Source organism: Eretmochelys imbricata, chromosome 11 (assembly GCF_965152235.1).
Source record: "Eretmochelys imbricata isolate rEreImb1 chromosome 11, rEreImb1.hap1, whole genome shotgun sequence".
Classification (NCBI taxonomy): Eukaryota; Metazoa; Chordata; order Testudines; family Cheloniidae; genus Eretmochelys; species Eretmochelys imbricata.
Genome location: NC_135582.1, coordinates 61,002,316 through 61,021,682, shown reverse-complemented (window position 1 = coordinate 61,021,682; position 19,367 = coordinate 61,002,316). Strand labels below are relative to the sequence as shown.

Below are 19,367 nucleotides of genomic sequence, written 5' to 3'. Positions count from 1 at the left end.
TGGGAGAAAAACTCCCTAGCTAAACAGAATGGTTACTCATTTCTGGGGAGTTTGGTTTGTGGGGTTTATTTCACAGGTAGAAAGCTCGCTTTATGAATAGTGCAGGGGGTGCACTTAACATTTATACCATTTTGAAAGATTCTACTGGTTTGAGACACATTTCCTGTACTTAAAATGGGGAACACCATTGGAACCAGAAATCGCTCAAAACACAAGGAACAGACCACTGTGTCTACTGAATGCTGACTATATGACTTTGCTGTGTGACCACTCACATTTTTCATTTCAGCACTCAACTGCTTTCTCCGCCCTGCCCCAAGAAGCTAAGACTGTACATCCAAGACTGCCATGTGAAGCATCCTGATGTCTGATGGGCTGCTTAGCCTAAAACCTGGGTACACGTGCTGGCAGGTGAAGGGCTGTCCTGAACTTATTAGGTAACAGCCATCACCTGAGGCCTAGTGAGGTTACTGGGCCCCGCTGTGCTGGTAAGGGTACAATTCTGGCCGTTAAAGCTTGAGGGGGGAGACACAGCAGAACGATATAATTCCTTTCAGCAGTGTGGGTGGGCCAGGAGAAGAGGACTGGCTGCATTATATTTCCTTATCAGACAATCAGGTAATATATGGATAGGTTTGAGGTTGGAATCCTGCGTTTTCTGTGGGACTTTTATATAACAATATTTGGTACTCCTTTAGCAGATAATTGGCGGACATTACCAATTTTTTGCCCCTTTGGGCACTCCTCAACTCTCCATATCAGATACACCTTTACAGTCATTTCAGAGCTTAGTTATTTTGGCTGGTTCAGTAGTCTAAAACATACTCCTATGACCATCTCATCTACAGCCTCAACCCACAAGGAATTTGCACTATTGATTTTCTCTCAGATCTCCTCTTTCCAAAGAGCACCAAACTTCCTTTACTAACGAACCGGAGCCACCTTTTACATATTTGTCTGTTCAAAACTAGGTAGGCTTCAAAACTCAATCTCCCCCACACCGGTCATTCAGAGCTAGAAGAGTCAGTTATAGAGTCTCCAATTCTCCTCCCTTAACCCCTTGTACTCCATTCACAGACTGAGGATACTGTGTAAAGGTTGTTGTAACTCTGTAAAAACTTGCCCAACAAAATCATTCTGTGGGAAGAAGGGGTTAGGAATCCCCGAAAAGTTCCTTGATCAGATCAGAATGAAACTCCACCCCTACCCCTACCGTGGCTTCTGAGAATAAGTGCTAGAGGACTCGCCTAGGTACTGCCATTGTGAAGCAAAAGGAACCTGCCTTGGGTTTCTGCAAAAGCTAACGGGGTGGGAGGAGGGAAGAATCAGAAATTCCTTTCACAATGGAAATCGTTTACAAACCAGCAGTTCCCCCTTTACCTTGTTCCATATGGGAATGTGCATAATCCTGACATTGACTCTTCCAAATCTCTTCTGAAAGGTACTCTGAAGGCTGATGTATAGTCATCTTCCTGCCATCATAGGTTTACCCACTTGACTTCTTTAGCCTTTGTCTGTCTAGTCCAGGGGTCGGCAACCTTTCAGAAGTGCTGTGCCGAGTCTCCATTTATTCACTTTAATTTAAGGTTTCGCGTGCCAATACTACATGTTAACATTTTTTAGAAGGTCTGTCTCTATAAGTCTATCTTATATAACTAAACTATTGTCGTATGTAAAGTAAACAAGGTTTTCAAAATGTTTAAGAAGCTTCATTTAAAATTAATTTAAAAGGCTGATCTTATGCTACCGGCCTGCTCAGCCCACTGCCGGCCTGGGGTTCCGTTCACCTAGGCCGGCAGTGGGCTGAGCGGGGCCTGTGGCCGGGACCCTGGCTGGGAAGGGGCCAGCAGCCAGAACCCCAGACTGGCAGCAGGCTGAGTGGGGCCAGCAGCCGGGACCCCTGAGCAGCTCAGCCCGCTGCCGGTTTGGGGTTCCGTCCGCCGGCTTCTGCCAGCCAGGGTTCCGGCTATCGGCCCCGCTCAGCCCGCTGCCGGTCTGGGATCCCAGCCCTGCCCACATAGAGTGGGTACCTATCTTCTCCCTGGTTCTAGTCCATTCTCTTCCTCTCTCTCTGCACTGAGCTGAGGGTGGGAATGCACTGAGCACAGGTCTGGGGGTGAAGGAGCAGGCTAGGGGTTGGGATGTAGGGTCTGGCCAGGAGCTAGAATGAGGGAGGGGGCTCAGGGTTGGGGCAGGAGATCTGGGTGTGGAGTGCTTACCTGGGCAGCTCCCAGTTGGTGCAAGGGGTGCAGGAGGGAATCTGTGGAGGGTGCAGGAGCTCCCGTTTGGTGCTCAGGATGAAGGTGGGAATGTGGGGTGTGCAAGAGTCAGGGCATGGAGTGTGGGGGGGCTGGAGTCAGGGCTGGGGGTGGTGTGAGGGGGGTGCAGGGGTCAGGACAGAGGGCTGGGGTCGTGCTCCATGAAGCCATTCCACCCCCCTTCCCCAAGGCCCCGTCCCCACCTCTCCTCCGCCTCCTCCCCGGAGCAGCACACGCGCGCTGTGGCTCCACTTCTCCCCCTCCCACGCAAGGGCGATCAGCTGATCGGCGGCAGGGAGGGAGAGGAGGAGGGGCAGGAACCCACCACGCTGTGGGAAGAGGTGAGGGAGGGGGAGCTTGCCTGCCCTGCAGCAGCAGCCAGCAGGACCAAGCTTCTTCACCCTGCCCCCATGGGAGGGGGGTGGAGAAGAGCGGGCCAGGGCGGGCAGGATTTTTTAATGGCAAGCTGCTGCCTGCCGGGGTCCTGGCCTGGGTCCGGTGGCTGGGACCCGGCAGGCAGCAGTGTGCCATTAAAAATCAGCTCGCGTGCCATAGGTTGCCGACCCCTGGTCTAGTCGTACCTACATGGTTCCTTTAATCTGAGGATATCAGTCCTTCATCCAAGAACCGTTCACCTTCTAAAATATTTAACTACTTCATGCCCAAATTTCCCAAAATAAAATGACTAAAATGGCTTCATGGGGAGTCATGTTCATTAGGGTTCTGACTTTCCGATCGAAATTTGCTCAATTCATACATAAGACGTTTTTCCCCCCCTAAGAGTTGGCACTGCAAATTCATCCTGAGATATGAAAGTTATTTGGGTTTATCCATCGCAAAAAGATTCAGTGAGTGCCTCCAGTTAAACCTGGCCAACCAGGCTGAACACAATGGGGTTGCCCAAATGGAACTGAAGGCAAATATTTGCCCTCCAACCGGAATGCAATTAATTCTGCTGAGGCAGAACAGAATCTAGTTCACTTTCCCATAGTACTGAACAGCCACAACAGCTAACGGGAGTAATCAGAGGTAAAAAAAACAAAACAGTCTTTGCTCAAAGACTAAGCAGATATAATGCACAGCAGTTTGTGTCCATAAACTGCACTTCAACATCAGCTGGCCCACCAGCTTTGAACCTTACGTCCTTCTCTAACTAGCAACTATGTCACACTTCTTTAAAACCCTGCATTAGTAACACAACAAACAGTGGCATTCTCCTTTATTCGATTAAAGACCAGCAAAGTTTTCCTGAGGTCCAGGTGACAAGGCTACCAGAACTTGAGTGAAGATTGCTCTCTACAAGTGTATTTGGAGTTAGGAAATACAACAACAGCCAAAAGAGTGAGAAGTCTCACATGTGGAAAGTTCTCCTCATTAAATATTTGGGACTTACTGTTTCTTATGAACACGCTAACAGTGCAGTAAGCTTCACCCAACAGAAAATGCCTCGCAGAATAAGCAGTGTCCGCAAGCAACAAAAACAGAGCGAATGCTGAGTGCCCTCAATACTACCCAGGGTACAAAGCAAGAAGCAAATGTTTGTGAACAATTAATCTGATCAACAAGGGTAAAGATTTACAGAAGTGACCTGTCCTGGTCCTAGTCTGAAGAAAACATGCCACCTATTCTCACAGAAGGAAGTGCAATGGAGAGATTTAACCTCCCAGAAAAAGCTGATCACTCCGTGTCAGGTGCACCAAGGTCAGTAATCGGCATGCCCATTCCAGACACTCCACTGTGACAGTCATGCTTTGTGTCAGTGGCTTTTTTTCCTGCCCTCCCTCATGGAAATAAGCCTCCTTGACACAAATAAGCTGAAGCAATGTTTATCAAACAAAAGAGTCTGTGTGCATCGATAGAACGATGTCAATCAGATCCATGGAAAGGTCACTAAGTGTAGCAATGCATGCAAATATCCTGCAAGTCAGACATTTTGTCTGACAAGTTGTTTCAGCCTGCCGGTGAAGTCTGGGTGTTTCGTGAACCACACACTTATGGCAGTTAGATAGGAAAAGAGACAGCAGTTTTGGAGTCTGCTGGGACTGGCAGAGGTTGCTTCTTCACAATCTTCATTTCTTCCCCAGCTACTTTCAATTTTTTTTTTAAATAAATAAAAATAAAGTACTTTTCTTGCATGGATGAATTTTCTCTCTTGGTGCAGCGTGACAAGGGTTGCCAGGCGTCCGGTTTTTGACCAGAACTCCAGGTCAAAAAGAGACTCTGGGAGCTCCAGTGAGCATTGCTGACCAGGCCATTAAAAGTCCTGTCAGCAGCACAGCGCAACAAGGCAGGCTCCCTGCCTGCCGTGGCTCTGCGTGGCTCCCAGAAGCAGCAGCATGTCCCCCCACTGGCTCCAATGCATCGGAGAAAGCCAGGGGGCTCAGTGCGCTGCCCCCTGCTGCAAGCATCAGATCTGCAGCTCCCATTGGCCAGGAACCGCGACCAATGGGAGCTGTGGGGTCAGAGCCTGCAGACAGAGCAGCATGCAGAGCTGCCTGGCCGTACCTCTGCATAGGAACCGGAGAGAGGACATGCTGCTGCTTCCGGGAGCGGTTTGAGGTAAGTGCTGGCCGGAGCCTGTACCCCTGAGCCCCTCCTGCACCCCAACCCCCTGCCTCAGCCCTGATCCCCCTCCTGCACTTCGAACCCCTCAGTCCCAGCCCACAGCACCTTCCTGCACCCTAAACTCATCATCCCCATCACCCATCCCCACCCAAGAGCCTGCACCCCCAGCCACAGCCCTCACACACACACCTCGCACCCCAACCCCCTGCCCCAGCCCAGTAAAAATGAGTGAGTGAAATTGGGATGAAATGAGCGGGGGGGGGGGGGGTAGGTGAGGCCTCTGAGAAGGGGCAGGGCAGCGGTTGGACCTCAGAGGAGTGGGGTAGGGGGCGGGGACAGGGTGTTCCGTTTTGTGCGAGTAGAAAGTTGGCAACCCTAAGCGTGAATGTTGGAGTGTCGAACATTCACTACCCACAGCTGGAAAGTCTTGCTGTGCTACATTTTATATCATTCTTTATTTATTTATAGGCACACTGCCCTGCTTCGCAACTGGAACCAGGATTTCTCAACAAAAAGTTTTCAGTGGCAGTAACACAGAAATTTTCATTTTTCTGTGCACTGTGGTGACATTACCCTACTCTATATTAACCATGTTTTTAGCCTGTGAAAGAAATTTAGTGTAACTAATTCCCCAAAAAGGTACCCGGTCAAGATGGAATTTAAGCTTTACACACACACGCGCACACACTCACTTTTCGTTCTGAGATTCTTAAAACTATTTTTGTGAGCAGCTCTAACTTCATCGCTTTCAGGAGGCCTTCAAACTCTGGCAAGGACAAAACACTGGGGGCAGGGAATGGCCTCTTTTTTGCCCCATGAATTCCCATTTAAGTTTGGCAGAGAGATAAGCTTTTGAAAGTCACCATTGCCTTTCTGATGTGTGTCATCAGCATGCCAAAATCACTTAACGTGGACATTCCAATGTAAGGCCAGGTCAGTGCTGTCACCACAGCAGTGCCACACACTTCACGAGGAACCGTGGGAACAGATATCTTGCCAGAAGTGTCGGAGAGGAAAGAGCTAAGCTTTTTCACACTTAGCTGGATCCTGCAGACAAAGCCAACAAGTAGAATGTGCATAGACTACTAAAATCTGCCCTTGTCTCTGGAGGTCTGGCCAGCCAATACCAATGTCCATGGTGCAGACAAAAACCAAGTGTGCAACTGCCACAAGCTGTCTAACACTTACTAACTTTACTACCATCTAACCACCCTTAGGGGAGATTTGGATAAAATCCCCATAAATCCCTGCAGCCATCAAGAGAAAGTTCCTACACACACAGCTAACCACAGAATGGAATGAACTGGTGTGGCTGGCACTAGGCAGCCCTTTTATAACCTCATGTCTGAACATCTGTTGCTGAGAGAGGGGCACTGCTTTCTAAAGGTTCACGAAATCCAGCAGTCCTGAGGAGAGTGGGGGTTGCATACTGCTTGAGGGAAAATACAGAAACTACCTCAAGGAAGGTGACCTCTCTGACAAAGCCAGCATAGCTTGAAAGGTCTTGATCTGGACAGACTTCTAAGTCTGGGTATAAGGCTAATGCCAGCTATGGGGCACAAGGAGCTTGCCTGGTACTTGCCTTCCAAAGTCTCACTTCTCAAACATATTTTGCTTAAAACTGAAACTTTTCCTAAACATGTCTCTGTCAAAGTAACATGCAAAATTTCAGACAGGTCTCTTTTTTTAAGAGATCAAGGAGAGATTAAAACTGGAGTTATAATAGAAAGCCAACTGCAGTCTTAAGTATAGCATCATTACTGTGACTCAAGCACAAACACATCAAGTGGCAGGAATGAGGAAGAAAAGCTATTTAAGCTAGAGGACTATGTTGGTAACAAAAACAAATAAATATAATTGGCCATGAATAAATTCAGGCTGCAAATTAGAAGAAGGTTTCTAACTATGTGAAGTGACTCTCTGGAAAAGCCTTCCAATGGGAGTAGTGGGGATGGGCAACCTAAACCTAGTTTTAAGAATGAGGTTGATAAATTTATGAACAGGATTATATGACGGGTTGCCCATGAAAGCAGGGGACTGGACTTAATGGCCCAGGAAGTCCATTCCCTGTCCTATGTTCCTGGTAACCTTGCAGAATGTACTTTATAGGCACCATCTCCAGTACAATGGGAAGAGGGGAGAAATCAGATGGGATACCACACAGTAGCATACTCTTAATATCCAGTATTGTGTTAATGAAGCAATGTGCAAGAAACCTGTCCTACATAGCAACAACTCATATTACTAGACACACGGTGGCATCCTAGAGAATTCGTTTGAATAAAAAAAACCATTGTGATTCAACTGAAGGGATCAATTCTGCACCCAGAGCAAATCTCTAGAATCACAAACTATATGGACTGACGGAAAGGTGACAAAGTGACTTCTTTAGGAATTGCAGATTAATGATATAAAAGCTTAATTATCCAAAGCAACCAACAGACCTATTGAAAGATTCTCATTTAACAAAGGTAAATTCTGAAGTTAGGGGTTTTAGCAAAAGACTGTAGACCTGACGATACCACCATCTCTCTCTCTTTAACCCTACCCTTTTCTAAATAGGTCCTTGGTGCCCATGGAGGGTCCTCTTCAGCATAAGGATCACTGTACTCCACCACAGCTGCCTCCTCCTCTTCATAATCTTCTGGGGGTGGGGGTGGAGGCGGGGACTCATCAAAGACTGGCTCATCTACAGGTGGAGGAGGAGGGGGAGTATCTGAAACTAAAAATAAGCAGCAAGATCAGCATGAAACACCCTCTAGAACTACGGTAGCAGATTAAAAGTAGTGGTCTCTAGTCAAGAGCTTCCTAGCTAGTTTCATGGGGACCTACCGCTAGAATTTAGGAACACTAAGATGGGGAGGCGAAAGGATCAGATTCCCTTGACAAATATTTTTCATCTTGTTTGTTTTTTTCCTGTTTTATTTGAAATTCACCAAAGAAAAATATTAAAAAGCAGAATTCAAGCTACGTACAGCTAAGGTTTTTCCACACATGAAACAAAGGCCATACCCAATGCCCTATCATAGCACAAGGAAGAAGCAAACTTACTATTTTCTTGAACTCTGGCCACAAATCCCATCAGTGGTAACTGTGGAGTTACCTGTAGGATGGAAGGAGGAGGAGGAGCAAGGGATACTGCAGCAAAGGAGTAAAAAAAGACAAATAAATTAGAAATAAAACCGCGACAAACAGGAAAGTAGGCATATCCATCATTAGGGCACTACAGCAAGCTGCCAAAGGAGGTGTGACAAAAAGGATGACATCCAAAAGAAAGAGCTTTAAGAAATATAAATATCACTTGCAGCAAGTTTTAGTTCTCTCTATCTGAAAATTCCCACACCAGCTCCTTATCATAACACCAAAAACTCAGTTTAAGAACTTGTTTCATCGAACTACCATGAAGATACTTTCTTCTCTTAAACTCTATTTTTATTGGAGTAGAATATAAAACTTTATGAACAGCTCTAACAAAATACAAGAGAGCTTTTCCTTTTTGATCAACAACATAATATTGATTTGTTGACAGTGTTCACGTAACCATGCTGGTCTGAGGATATTAGAGTGACAAAGTATGTGAGGACCAAGTTTTCTTGGTGAAAGACAAGCTTTCAAGCTTAGAGAGCTGAAGATCTCTACATAAGCTTGAAAGCTTCTCTCTTTGACCAACCGAAGTTGGTCCAACAAAACACATTACTACACCCAGTCTGTCTCTCTAACGCAATGATCCCCAAACTGTGGGCCGCACCCCCCCCTAGAGGGGCACGGAGGAATGAGGGAGGGGAACAGTGGGGCCTGCGGCAGCCCAGATGGGGGGCAGGAAGGGACTGCCACCCAGCCACACATAGCCCCAAGCCTGGCTCCGCCCTCATTCCCTCTCTGTACCCAGGCCAGCCATGCCTCTAGCCCCAGCTCCTCCCCCATCCCACCCCCAGTTTCACCTTCACCCCAAGCTCCAGAAGGGATTTATCTAGATACACCCCAAATGACCTCAGGAAACATGCAATTCACTTGTGTTAGGTGTGAATAAGAGAGAGAAAACCCTTGAGAAACTGCACACACTTGGAAGATGAAGGAACTTTCAGTACTTCTCTTATAAACTTTTATTTTCAGGGGTCTAGAGCCTCACTTTAAAATTCCCTCAAGAGAATTAACTGTCCAGGAATTATAAATTTGAGAGGGGGTGGGGGAGAACAATTTAAATGGTTTTGTTTGAAGGCAGAGGAAAAATATATTTAATTATTTAAGATTATTTCTCAATCACCCTCATTAACTTCCTTTAAAAAGTAAGTACAGAGTTCTCATTAAAATAAAGGGCTAAATATCTGAGTATATGTATGACCTGTGCAAAACAGTGGTGTTTTAAAAGTAGGATGGTATTAAGAGAATTTTTCATTTTATTTTGTAAAGAAACTTGGCATTACTCTAATGTAGAATGTCTACACTTTTTTTTTTTTTTTTTTTTGCAACTAGTATTTAAAATGGGTTAGTTAATATTTTGAAAGGGTTGCTATGGATCATCAGACAATATCTTTTAGTGGAGATATCAAACAGAGGCCTTGGCTATTTGTGATCAGTAGAGATCCTGTTGTACTTCATAAGATTAGTCTTGATAGACAATTTTTGTTTCTGTGATCAGCAACTCTTTAATGATACCTTAGGTACAAGTTATCATGACTTGATCACATTTATAATGTCCGAAAAGAATAAACTCTAAATCAGGAAAATATATACTTGGTCCTTTAAGAAGAGCCAGAAAGCTGAAAACAATCATGAGCCAAATCAGCCAGGAGGAAGAATTTAATCAGAAAAAAATGTGAATACTAACTGGGAGACATTTAAGAACACTTTAGTAGATGCCCAAAAAGCCACGATCAAGAAAGATGACCATATTGGTGAAAAAACCGACCTGGTTTAGGGGAGAAGCGAAGGCAGCTATAAAAATAGAGAGAGAGAACAACAGAAGAAAGTTGATAGTAACAAATATGGATCAGAAGCTAGGAGTTGTATAAATTTGATAAGGGAACCAAAGGGACACAAGGAGAAATCTGTGACCAATAAGGAGTAGGTGTTTTAAGTATATTAGGAACAAAAAGTATCCTAACAATGGTATTAGTCCACTACCACATAAAAATGATAGAATCATCAATCATACTTCACAAAAGGCAGCCAAATTTTCAATAAATCTTTCTTTTCTTTATTTGAAAAAAATCAGATGATGTAGTCTAATCATAACAACACTGTTCATTCCACTAGTATCTCAGAAGAATGTTAAACAGCAACTACTAAAGTTACATATTTTTAAATCAGCACACCCAGATAACTTGCATCCAAGAGTTTTAAGAGAGCTGGCCAAGGAGCGTGCTAAACCATTAAATGCTGATTTTCAATAAGCCTTGGAACACTGGGCTAGTTCCAGAAGACTGAAAGAAAGCTAACGTTATGCCAGTATTTTAAAAGGGTAAATGGGATGACCTAGGTAATTATAGGTCTGTCGGTCTGATATCGATTCAAGGCAAGATAATGGAGTCACTGATAAGGGACTCAACTAATAAAGACTTAAAGGAAAGCAATCACTTAATGCCAAACACCATGAGTTTATGAAAAACAGATCCTACCAAACTAACAATGTTTTTAATGAGATTACAAGTTTTTGATTGATAAAGACAATAGTGTTGATGTAATACACGTACCCTTTGGTAAGATGTTTGACTTGGTACCCATGACTATTTTTATTAAAAACTAGAATGAATATAAAATTAACAGGGCACATATTAAATGGATTAAAAGCTTGGCTAACTGATAGGTCTCAAAATGTAATTGTAAATGGGCAATAATCATTGAGCAGGCCTGTTTCTATTGGGGTCCTACAGGAATCTGTTTTTGACCCTACACTAAACTTTTTTAATCAGTTACCTGGAAGAAAACATAAAATCATCACTGATAAAGTTTGCAGATGACACGCAAACTGGGGAGAGAGGAGTTAAAATATTGAAGAGGACAGGCAATTAATACAGAACAATCTGGATTGTGTGGTAAACTGGATGCAAGCAAACAATATGCATTTTAGTACAGTTAAATGTAAATGTACACATCTAGGAACAAAGTAGGCCATACTTACAGGATGGGGGGCTCTCTCCTAGGAAGAAATAACTCTGAAAAAGATTTGGGGGTCAAAGTGGATAATCAGCTGAACATAAGCTCCCAATACGATGCTGTGACCAAAAGGGCTAATGTGATTCTGGGATGCATAAACAGGGGTATCACGAGTAGGAGTAGAGAGGTTAATTTACTATGGATCTGGTGCGACCACTGTTGGAATACTGTCCTCTGTTCTCGCGATCACAATTCAAGAAGAATCTTGCAATGGGTTCAGGGATGAGCCATGAGAATGATTAATGGATTAGAAAACCTGCCTTATAGTGACAGGTTTCAGAGTAGCAGCCGTGTTAGTCTGTATCCACAAAAAGAAAAAGACTAACAAATGCATCTGATGAAGTGAGCTGTAGCTCACGAAAGCTTATGCTCAAATAAATTTGTTAGTCTCTAAGGTACCACAAGTACTCCTTTTCTTTCTGCCTTATAGTGACAGACTCAAAGAGCTCATCTCATCTAAGGGGTGACTTGATTAGAGTCAAAGTACCAAATGGGGAACAAATATTTAATAGCGGACTCCTCACTCTAGCAGAGAAAGGTACAACATGATCTAATGGCGTGAAGCTAGAAAAATTCAGGCTGAAAATAAGGTGTACATTTTTCAGTGAGGGTAATTAATCACTGGAACAATTTACCCAGATCACAGTGGATCCTCCATCACTAACCATTTTTAAAATCAAGATTAGAGGTTTTTCTAAAAAGATATGCTCCAGGAATTATTGTGGGGAAGTTCTATGGCCTGTGTTATACAGGATATCAGACTAGATGATCATTGATAGATCCTTGTGGCACCTTACAGACTAACAAATTTATATGAGCATAAGCTTTCGTGAGCTACAGCTCACTTCATCGGATGCATCCGATGAAATGAGCTGTAGCTCACGAAAGCTTATGCTCAAATAAATTTGTTAGTCTCTAAGGTGTACTCCTTTTCTTTTTGCGGATACAGACTAACACGGCTGCTACTCTGAAAACTGTGATAAATGTGGCAATTTCCTGCTATATCCGGGACAAACCTTACTGAATTAAATTAAAATTAATTCAATGAAGTTTAAGTATTTTAGGAGTTTGCTGTATTAAAAATGCAAAGTGTATGTATTATTGTGGGATTGTATGTCACTTCTATAGGGGAAGATGTGGTTAGTGTATACCTTGGGAAGTGTTATGTGCTTCAGAGGACTATTTTCAACAATGCACCAGACAAACAAAGTTAAGTGGAGTTCTCACCACCTCTGGTTATGCAAAGATCCAACCTTCTGAAACTTCGCCCTGAGGACGGAACCATTATCTGGCTGATTACTTATTCAGGGTCTCTGCAGATCAAAGACCCAAACTGTACAAAGGAGTGACTCAGAGATACATGGGGGACTGGGGGCTTGTTCTGAGCTAACAGCTATTTTGAACTTGTGCCCACAGAAAAAAATCCCTTTGTGATGTCTGAAGAACTCATCAACTGCCAGATTCCTTGCCGGAGTTGGGGTGTTCTCTGGTAGGCTTATCGGCAGGCATATAGATTCTTCTGAGGAGCCTGGCGTCTAGAGTGGGTGCCCTCACTGGACACAGAGGGGGAATACAGGTGCAGTTTCCCTGAACTGTGACAATCACACTGATCCTGTCTGACCTTGGAATCTATGAAAAGACTAGGGATGTTAATACCAGCGTTCTGTACATTCTCTAACTCAGGTAATTTTGTTCTATCTGAATTCCCCCCTTTAGTTGCATTTGGACACGGTATACTTCACTAAATATAACTGCTGGGCAATATTACTGAGTATTACTAAGCATTCGTGTTGCATCCCAGAAGCAGTTGCATTTCTGTGATGAGTGAAGTGATTGTATGCAGGTGCCATCTTTTACTCAATTCTCCTTCTTTCCCACAATGAAGGAGAGTCATAAATCCTCTTTATCCTCAGTCAGTAATTTGCAATTGGTAGTAGCTCTTCAGAACCCAGTTTTAGACATATTTATATAAAACACAGACATGCTTACATCCCCACAGCCTTCCAAAAACAGCCTCACCACTGCAGCATAAAAGTTAAACAGCCTTAGTAGTGCTATCCAGAAAAAAATTTATGCCGAAAGCACATAAAAAATACACTGGGGGTGGGGGGGGGAATGCATCAATATCCCCTGCACAAAATCCACACAATGTGAGAGAAAAAAAAACAGTACTGGCTTCCTTGAAAAAAAAATGCCACACATGAAATGGGATGAACCTGCTCTGACATCCCCGTTTCTTCTATCCTGATAATCTCCAAAGGCCTTTCCTTCACTTCCCCACCCCAAAAATCCTCTCCTCCTTCTCCTCCCTCCACTGGTCTCCCCAAACTTTAAGATCTGTTCTTTCTCCCACCCTACAGTAGGGCTAAGCAGCAGCTATGGTCCCCCATCTTGCCAATGCTTCCTCCTTCTACAAAGGGAAACCACAGCCACCACTTGTCATATGCCCCACTCATGGATTCTAACTTGGCGAGTCCAAAGGCGCCCCTTCCCTTCCTGGGAGTCCAGATACATAGATCCTGCCTTAATACCCCCCTGAATACAACTAAGATTCCACATTCTGCCTGGACATTGATTTAGAAAACGTCTTCTCCTGCAGCTCCTTATTTATGCTGTGCCAAGTGTCCCTGCCATGGAAGTATTTTCTTTGTGATTTATAGTTCAAGTGAATAATCCTTTTAATAATTACTTTCTTCTCGGGTAAGCAGACTGAATTATGGTTACATAACTTATTTACAGAATATCTGGCATCTTTTACAATATAGTAGTGGTAACTTCCAAAGGAGGTTTCATTAAAAACAGAAATACAGAACAGTGGTCAAGAACACTCTGGATATACTGAAAATCCTCTTTACTTCAGACAGCATTTCTTTTTAGTTGTATCTGACACTATTTCCTTTACCTTCTCCCTCTATCTTTTTTCACCTTTCAACATGCCTATAAATGTACATTACAAATACTATAACTCAAGTAGCTAGTATAATTAAGTCATGCGTTTTCACTCCCCCACCCACCATCTCGTCCTCTTGGAGGCTAGCTAGCAACTGGAGATAAAATGATATGTTTGAGTTTGATCAAATCCCCGAGGCCAGATGCTGGAATCTGACCATAATTCCAAGTTACGTGTACAATTTAAAACTGTAGAATAGCATCACTGCACCACTTGCACGTATCTAGCTTAAGTATAAGAAATTTGAAAATCAATAATCTTCAAACATTCCTACTGAATCTCTCTGCATCTTCTGTATAAAGGAAAATCTGTTCTTAAGCCAAACATCTTCCCATCTCCATTATTGTTACAGCACCTTCCTCTCTAATCAGAAATGTGGGCAAGAGGTCTGGTTATATGAATGGTCAGCACTTTCCTACTCAGATACAGGACATGTCACTTCTTGTTAAGTCTCAAAATTGAGCAGATAAGAATTAAACCACCTACTTTTAGAGAAGGGTCACCAGTTAGACTAACACCAGCATATATGAAGCTTGACTCCTGTCGCAGAACTCCTCCTACCTGCCATGTCTAGCACCAATGGCATCCTGACCCTAGATGCCTGATAAAACACACTCCAAGAGGAAAGCCCTGCCTCCTAGACTGACCATTATTCAGGAGAGAAACATACAAGTCTCCAGGCTGAAGTAATTGGGAACCAGGATTCGAATAGTTCATGAAAGACCAAACACTCAATCCTCAACCAGTATTGGAACAACAGGGGTACTGCAGACCAAGAATGAGATCCACCGGATGAGCCGTGTAAAGGGGATTGTGTGTAGTGCCTCCCCACACTGTTTTGTCGAGTCAGACACTTATTTTATACTCGCTTCAATTAAAAATAAACTATTCTAGGCTGTTTGCATTAATGGGAACTGAACACCTTATATGTGGACAATAGCCTTACCAGGGCTACCAATACTGTATTAGAAATCACCTAAAGCAGCACACAAAATCTACTGTGGAAACAGTGCAGTATCAAAGAGACTTCACAACTCTGAAGTTATGAACACACTGGTGTTTTGGATTGGATATACTGAAGTAACCCTCTTACCTGGGTTCTGGCTATAAAAAGGCCCTCCATTCATCTGGTTCTGAAGGCTCGTTTGTGAAGTGATGGAAGGAGGGCGCCTGTATGGTAAAGAGCCCCCTATTGTTGGGGGGATGTGCCGGGAGGCAGGTCTGTTCATGCTGTAGAACTGAACTGGGTGACCTGGGTTAGAAAGAAAGAGGCATTAGCAGAGAGAAGATTGAAGTCTGGCTTTTTTATGCCTATATTCAAGACTTACTCCAAGGATTGAATTTGGGAGGGGGGGAGGGAACAGTAAGTCTGCATCTTAAGAGCATTTTGTTCAGTTGCCAGATCAGCTGAACTCTGAATGTCAGATAATACTGACACAAGGAAAAATAACTCTTACTCAACTGCTATACTTAGCACCACCAGCAAAAGCAAATACAAAAATGAGGAACTTTTAGCTTTAAAACGTTAAAACTGGAGGACACTGTTTCCAGTTAGTAATATTATATGATGCTTCATAATAAATGTAAATTCAGGAATGAAGGTCTTTTTCAAATTGAACTAGAGTTTCATTCACAAATCAGGCAGAGATGCTTCATTTCATTGTTAGCTAGCCAAGTGTTCAAATCACTCACAAGGTACCCGCTAATTCAATTGGAAGTCATCTCTAGGGATTACAAATGTGTTATATTCTATGACTAAAGGCCACAGCCACAGCTCTCAGGAAATGTGTGGAGGATCATTTTTGGAGAATGGAAAAGAACAAACAGCTCGGGAAGAGGAAAGGGAATCCAGCACAATGTTCCAATGTATTAGAAAAATTTTAATTGACTCAATCCCTTCAATACCTCCACTTTATTCCAGCCAATGTTAACATTGCAACACACAATTTCTATATCAAACTGATTCAGACATCTGGTAAATAATGTGTGCTTACCTTAAACTACACCCCAGAAGTCACAACTAGAAGACTAGTAATTTGACTTGAATCTCATTGTCATCATACTTGAACCAGTCATAAACCACGATGTTAAGCTACCATGTATTTACATCTAATTAAAGCTCTGAAGCATGCTATTGACACAAAGGTAAACTAGACAGTTTTCAGTTTACATGGTTCCTCCTCCACAACATTACAGGTGAAACTCATGGTTGTAAAAACCTCCAAAATCCCTGCCCCACCCACACCCCCCGCCAAAGACCTCAACCCAGTGAATTTCTGTCCTCCTCACTGACATTCTCCCTTTTTTTCAATCTGTCACTTTGACTGATGAAGCCTTTGCTTAAAGCTTTTTTTAATGTATTAGAAACGTTGGGGGGAAATTTCAGACTGAGAATGAAAGCTTTAAGCTCAGGGAAGTGATGAGATCACAAAGGTTCTCGTTATGCCTATTAGGAAACAGTAAGAAGGTTCCAGAACTATCCAGAAGCCTAGGGGAGGAGGAGAATGGGCGGAGTCACTGGTTGGTGGAGAGGGATGCTGCTAGTGCAGGGGTGGGCAAACCTTTTGGCCCAAGGGCCACATCGGGTTGTGAAACTGTATGGAGGGCCGGGTAGGGAAGGCTGTGCCTCCCCAAACAGCCTGGCCCCTGCCCCCATCCACCCCCTCCCACTTCCTGCCCCCGGACTGCCCCCCTCAGAACCCCTGACCTATCCAACCCCCCTTGTCCCCCTGACAGCCCCCTCCTGGGATCCCTGCCCCTAACCATCCTCCAGGACCCCACCCCCTATCCAACCCCCTCTGCTCCCTGACTGCCCTGACCTCTATCCACACCCCCGCCCCCGAGACCCTACCCCCTATCCAACCCCACTGCTCCCTGTCCCCTGACTGCCCCAATCCCTATCCACACTCCTGGCCCTAACCGCCCCTGGGACTCCACCCCCTTTCCAACCCTTCTGCTCCCCATCCCCTGACCTATCCCCTGACCCCCCCGCACAATTCTCTGCCCCATCCAACCACCCCCTGACAGGCCCCCGGGACTCCCACACCTATCCAACTGCCCCCCTGCTCCCTGTCCTCTGACTGCCACGACCCCTATCCACACCACCACCCCTGAATGCCCCCTGGGATCCCCACCCCATATTCAACCCCCCCCTGCTACCTGTCCCCTGAATGCCCCAATCCCTATCCACACCCCACCCCCCATCCAACCCCCTGCTCCCTGTCCCCTGACCGCTCCCCCGCCCCCAACCTCCACCCCATCCAACCGTCCCCTGCTCCCTGTCCCGATTGTCCCCCGGGACACCCTGCCCCTTATCCAACCTCTCCCCGCCCCCTTACCACGCCGCTCAGAGCAGCAGGAGCTCACAGCCACGCCGCCACACTCCCCGGCAGGAGCGGTGGGCCAGAGGGCTGGTGGCACAGCGCACGGAGGCTGCAGGGGAGGAGGAACAGCAGGGGAGGGGCTGGGGGTAGCCTCCCCGGCCGGTAGCTCAGGGGCTGGGCAGGACAGTCCCGTGGGCCGTAAGTGGCCCGCGGGCCGTAGTTTGCCCACCTCTGTGCTAGTAGGTAAAGTCAATGGAAGACAGGAGGCCTGAATTTTATCCATTAAGAATCTGCATTCCTGTCTAGCCAGCTTGACATCAGCCGCGGTGGGGTTTTTTTAGCATATCTGGATTGGCAAAAATATCATAACATGTTACTTTTTCAACACTAACTCTGTTATCTGTATCCACGGGAAAATACAAAAGATGTAAAGTAGACTGAGAATTACTGGATTCTTGTTTTACTTACAGAATTTATAACAGTGTACTTTTTGTATTTAAGGAATAAATATGCTCAAAGTCAATCACATAGAACAGGTTTTGTTTAATAAAATTAGTGGCTTTTCTATTGGCCTTTTTTTCCCTAGAAGGTAAAAACAGTGACTTTCTTCATTCTCAAAACAAAATTATTATCCTCATGCATCCTATTTCAGGGAAGTCATCTGAACACTAGGCTAATATAAGGAGAAAGTGGGCAACTCTTACTTTATTTCTTAACAAAGGGAAGATAGTAAATTATTTTTTAAAAATCAGATAATCTGAATTTTTATTAAAGGACTTGAGTTTTTCAATTCTATTTAATTCTGATTGTTTTATCAAAAATCCACAAGTAGTGCAGTTTAAGACCTAGAGACCTGTAACATTTTTCATAAACCAGTGCATCAAAACTGAAAATCAATCCATCTTCTAACTGCACAAATACTTCAGACATTATGACGATTTGTTGCCACTGAGATTCATCACAGCTCAGGTGCCTCTACAGTTGTTATAAGAATTCTTATATATGAGATTAGGAAATAATGATACATGCTTAATTTAACCCTTTAACTAAACACTACTTAAAGAATATTTTCTCGCATGTTACAAAATTTCTAAATAAGCCTGAATGTAGACCACAGTTATGAAACATCCGAACTAATACAGCGTTGTGATCAGAGGCAGAACCCATTACAATCAGTTACTTCAAAAACATGTAAGCCATTTTTGATATATAAAACAGATCTTTACATAACAATACTACATCCAAATCAATCAAACAAAAGGCAATACATACTAGTCTTACATTATATTTAGTAAACATGTTGCAACTTCAGCAATTAAAGAAATAAAAATGCAGAGAGGCTTTATAAACGTTAAGAAAGCAAGCTTGAGTACACGCAGTATATATCACCTATTGAACAAAGTCTTTTGGCAGAAAACGACTCAATTTGTGTACTAAAACTTCCATTTCCCTAGTAGTGAAACAAAAATGTATGTCTCTTTTGCAACAACTAATGGAAAGGAGAGATGTTGGCCCAATACACCTCATGGTTAGGGCCCTACCAAACTCACGATCCATTTTGGTCAATTTCATGGTCATAGGATTTTAAAAATCATAAATTTCATGATTTCAGCTATTTAAAACAAAATTTTCATGGTGTTGTAATTGTAGGGATCCTGACCCAAAAAGGAGTTGTGGGGGGGGAGTGTCACAAGGTTTTGTAGTGGGGGTTTCAGCTTGCTACCCTCACTTCTGCACTTCTGCTGGAGAGCAGCAGCTGCTAACTGGGTTCCCAGCTCTGAAGGCAGAGCCGCAGCCAGCAGCAGCACACAAGTAAGGATGGCCTGGTATGGTATTACCATCCTTACTTCTGCGCTGCTGCTGCTGGCAGGGCGCTGCCTTCAGAGCTGGGTGCCCAGCCAACAGCTCCCACTCTGCGGCCACCCAGCTCTGAAGACAGCGCAGAAGTAAGGGTGGCAATACTGTGACCCCTAAAATAACCCTGTTGCAATGCCCTCTTGGATCAGGACCCTCAATTTGAGAAACACTGGTCTTCCCCATGAAATCTGGTTAGATATAGGGTAAAAGCACACAAAAGACCAGATTTCACAGGGGGGAGACCAGATTTCATGGTCC

At 44.2% G+C, this 19,367-nt stretch overlaps 1 protein-coding gene across 2 annotated transcripts in view; it reads right to left on the bottom strand.

Moving 5' to 3' along the window:
- ABI2 (abl interactor 2) overlaps window positions 1-19,367 on the bottom strand; it is a 101,305-nt gene that overhangs the window by 5,012 nt on the left and 76,926 nt on the right. For both annotated transcript variants that reach the window (XM_077829980.1, XM_077829981.1), the window contains 3 exons: window positions 15,023-15,181; window positions 7,875-7,961; window positions 7,372-7,545 (listed from right to left, as the gene is read on the bottom strand). In XM_077829980.1, coding sequence (XP_077686106.1) covers window positions 7,372-7,545; window positions 7,875-7,961; window positions 15,023-15,181 — 420 coding nt within the window. The remainder of the gene's footprint in view (window positions 1-7,371; window positions 7,546-7,874; window positions 7,962-15,022; window positions 15,182-19,367) is intronic.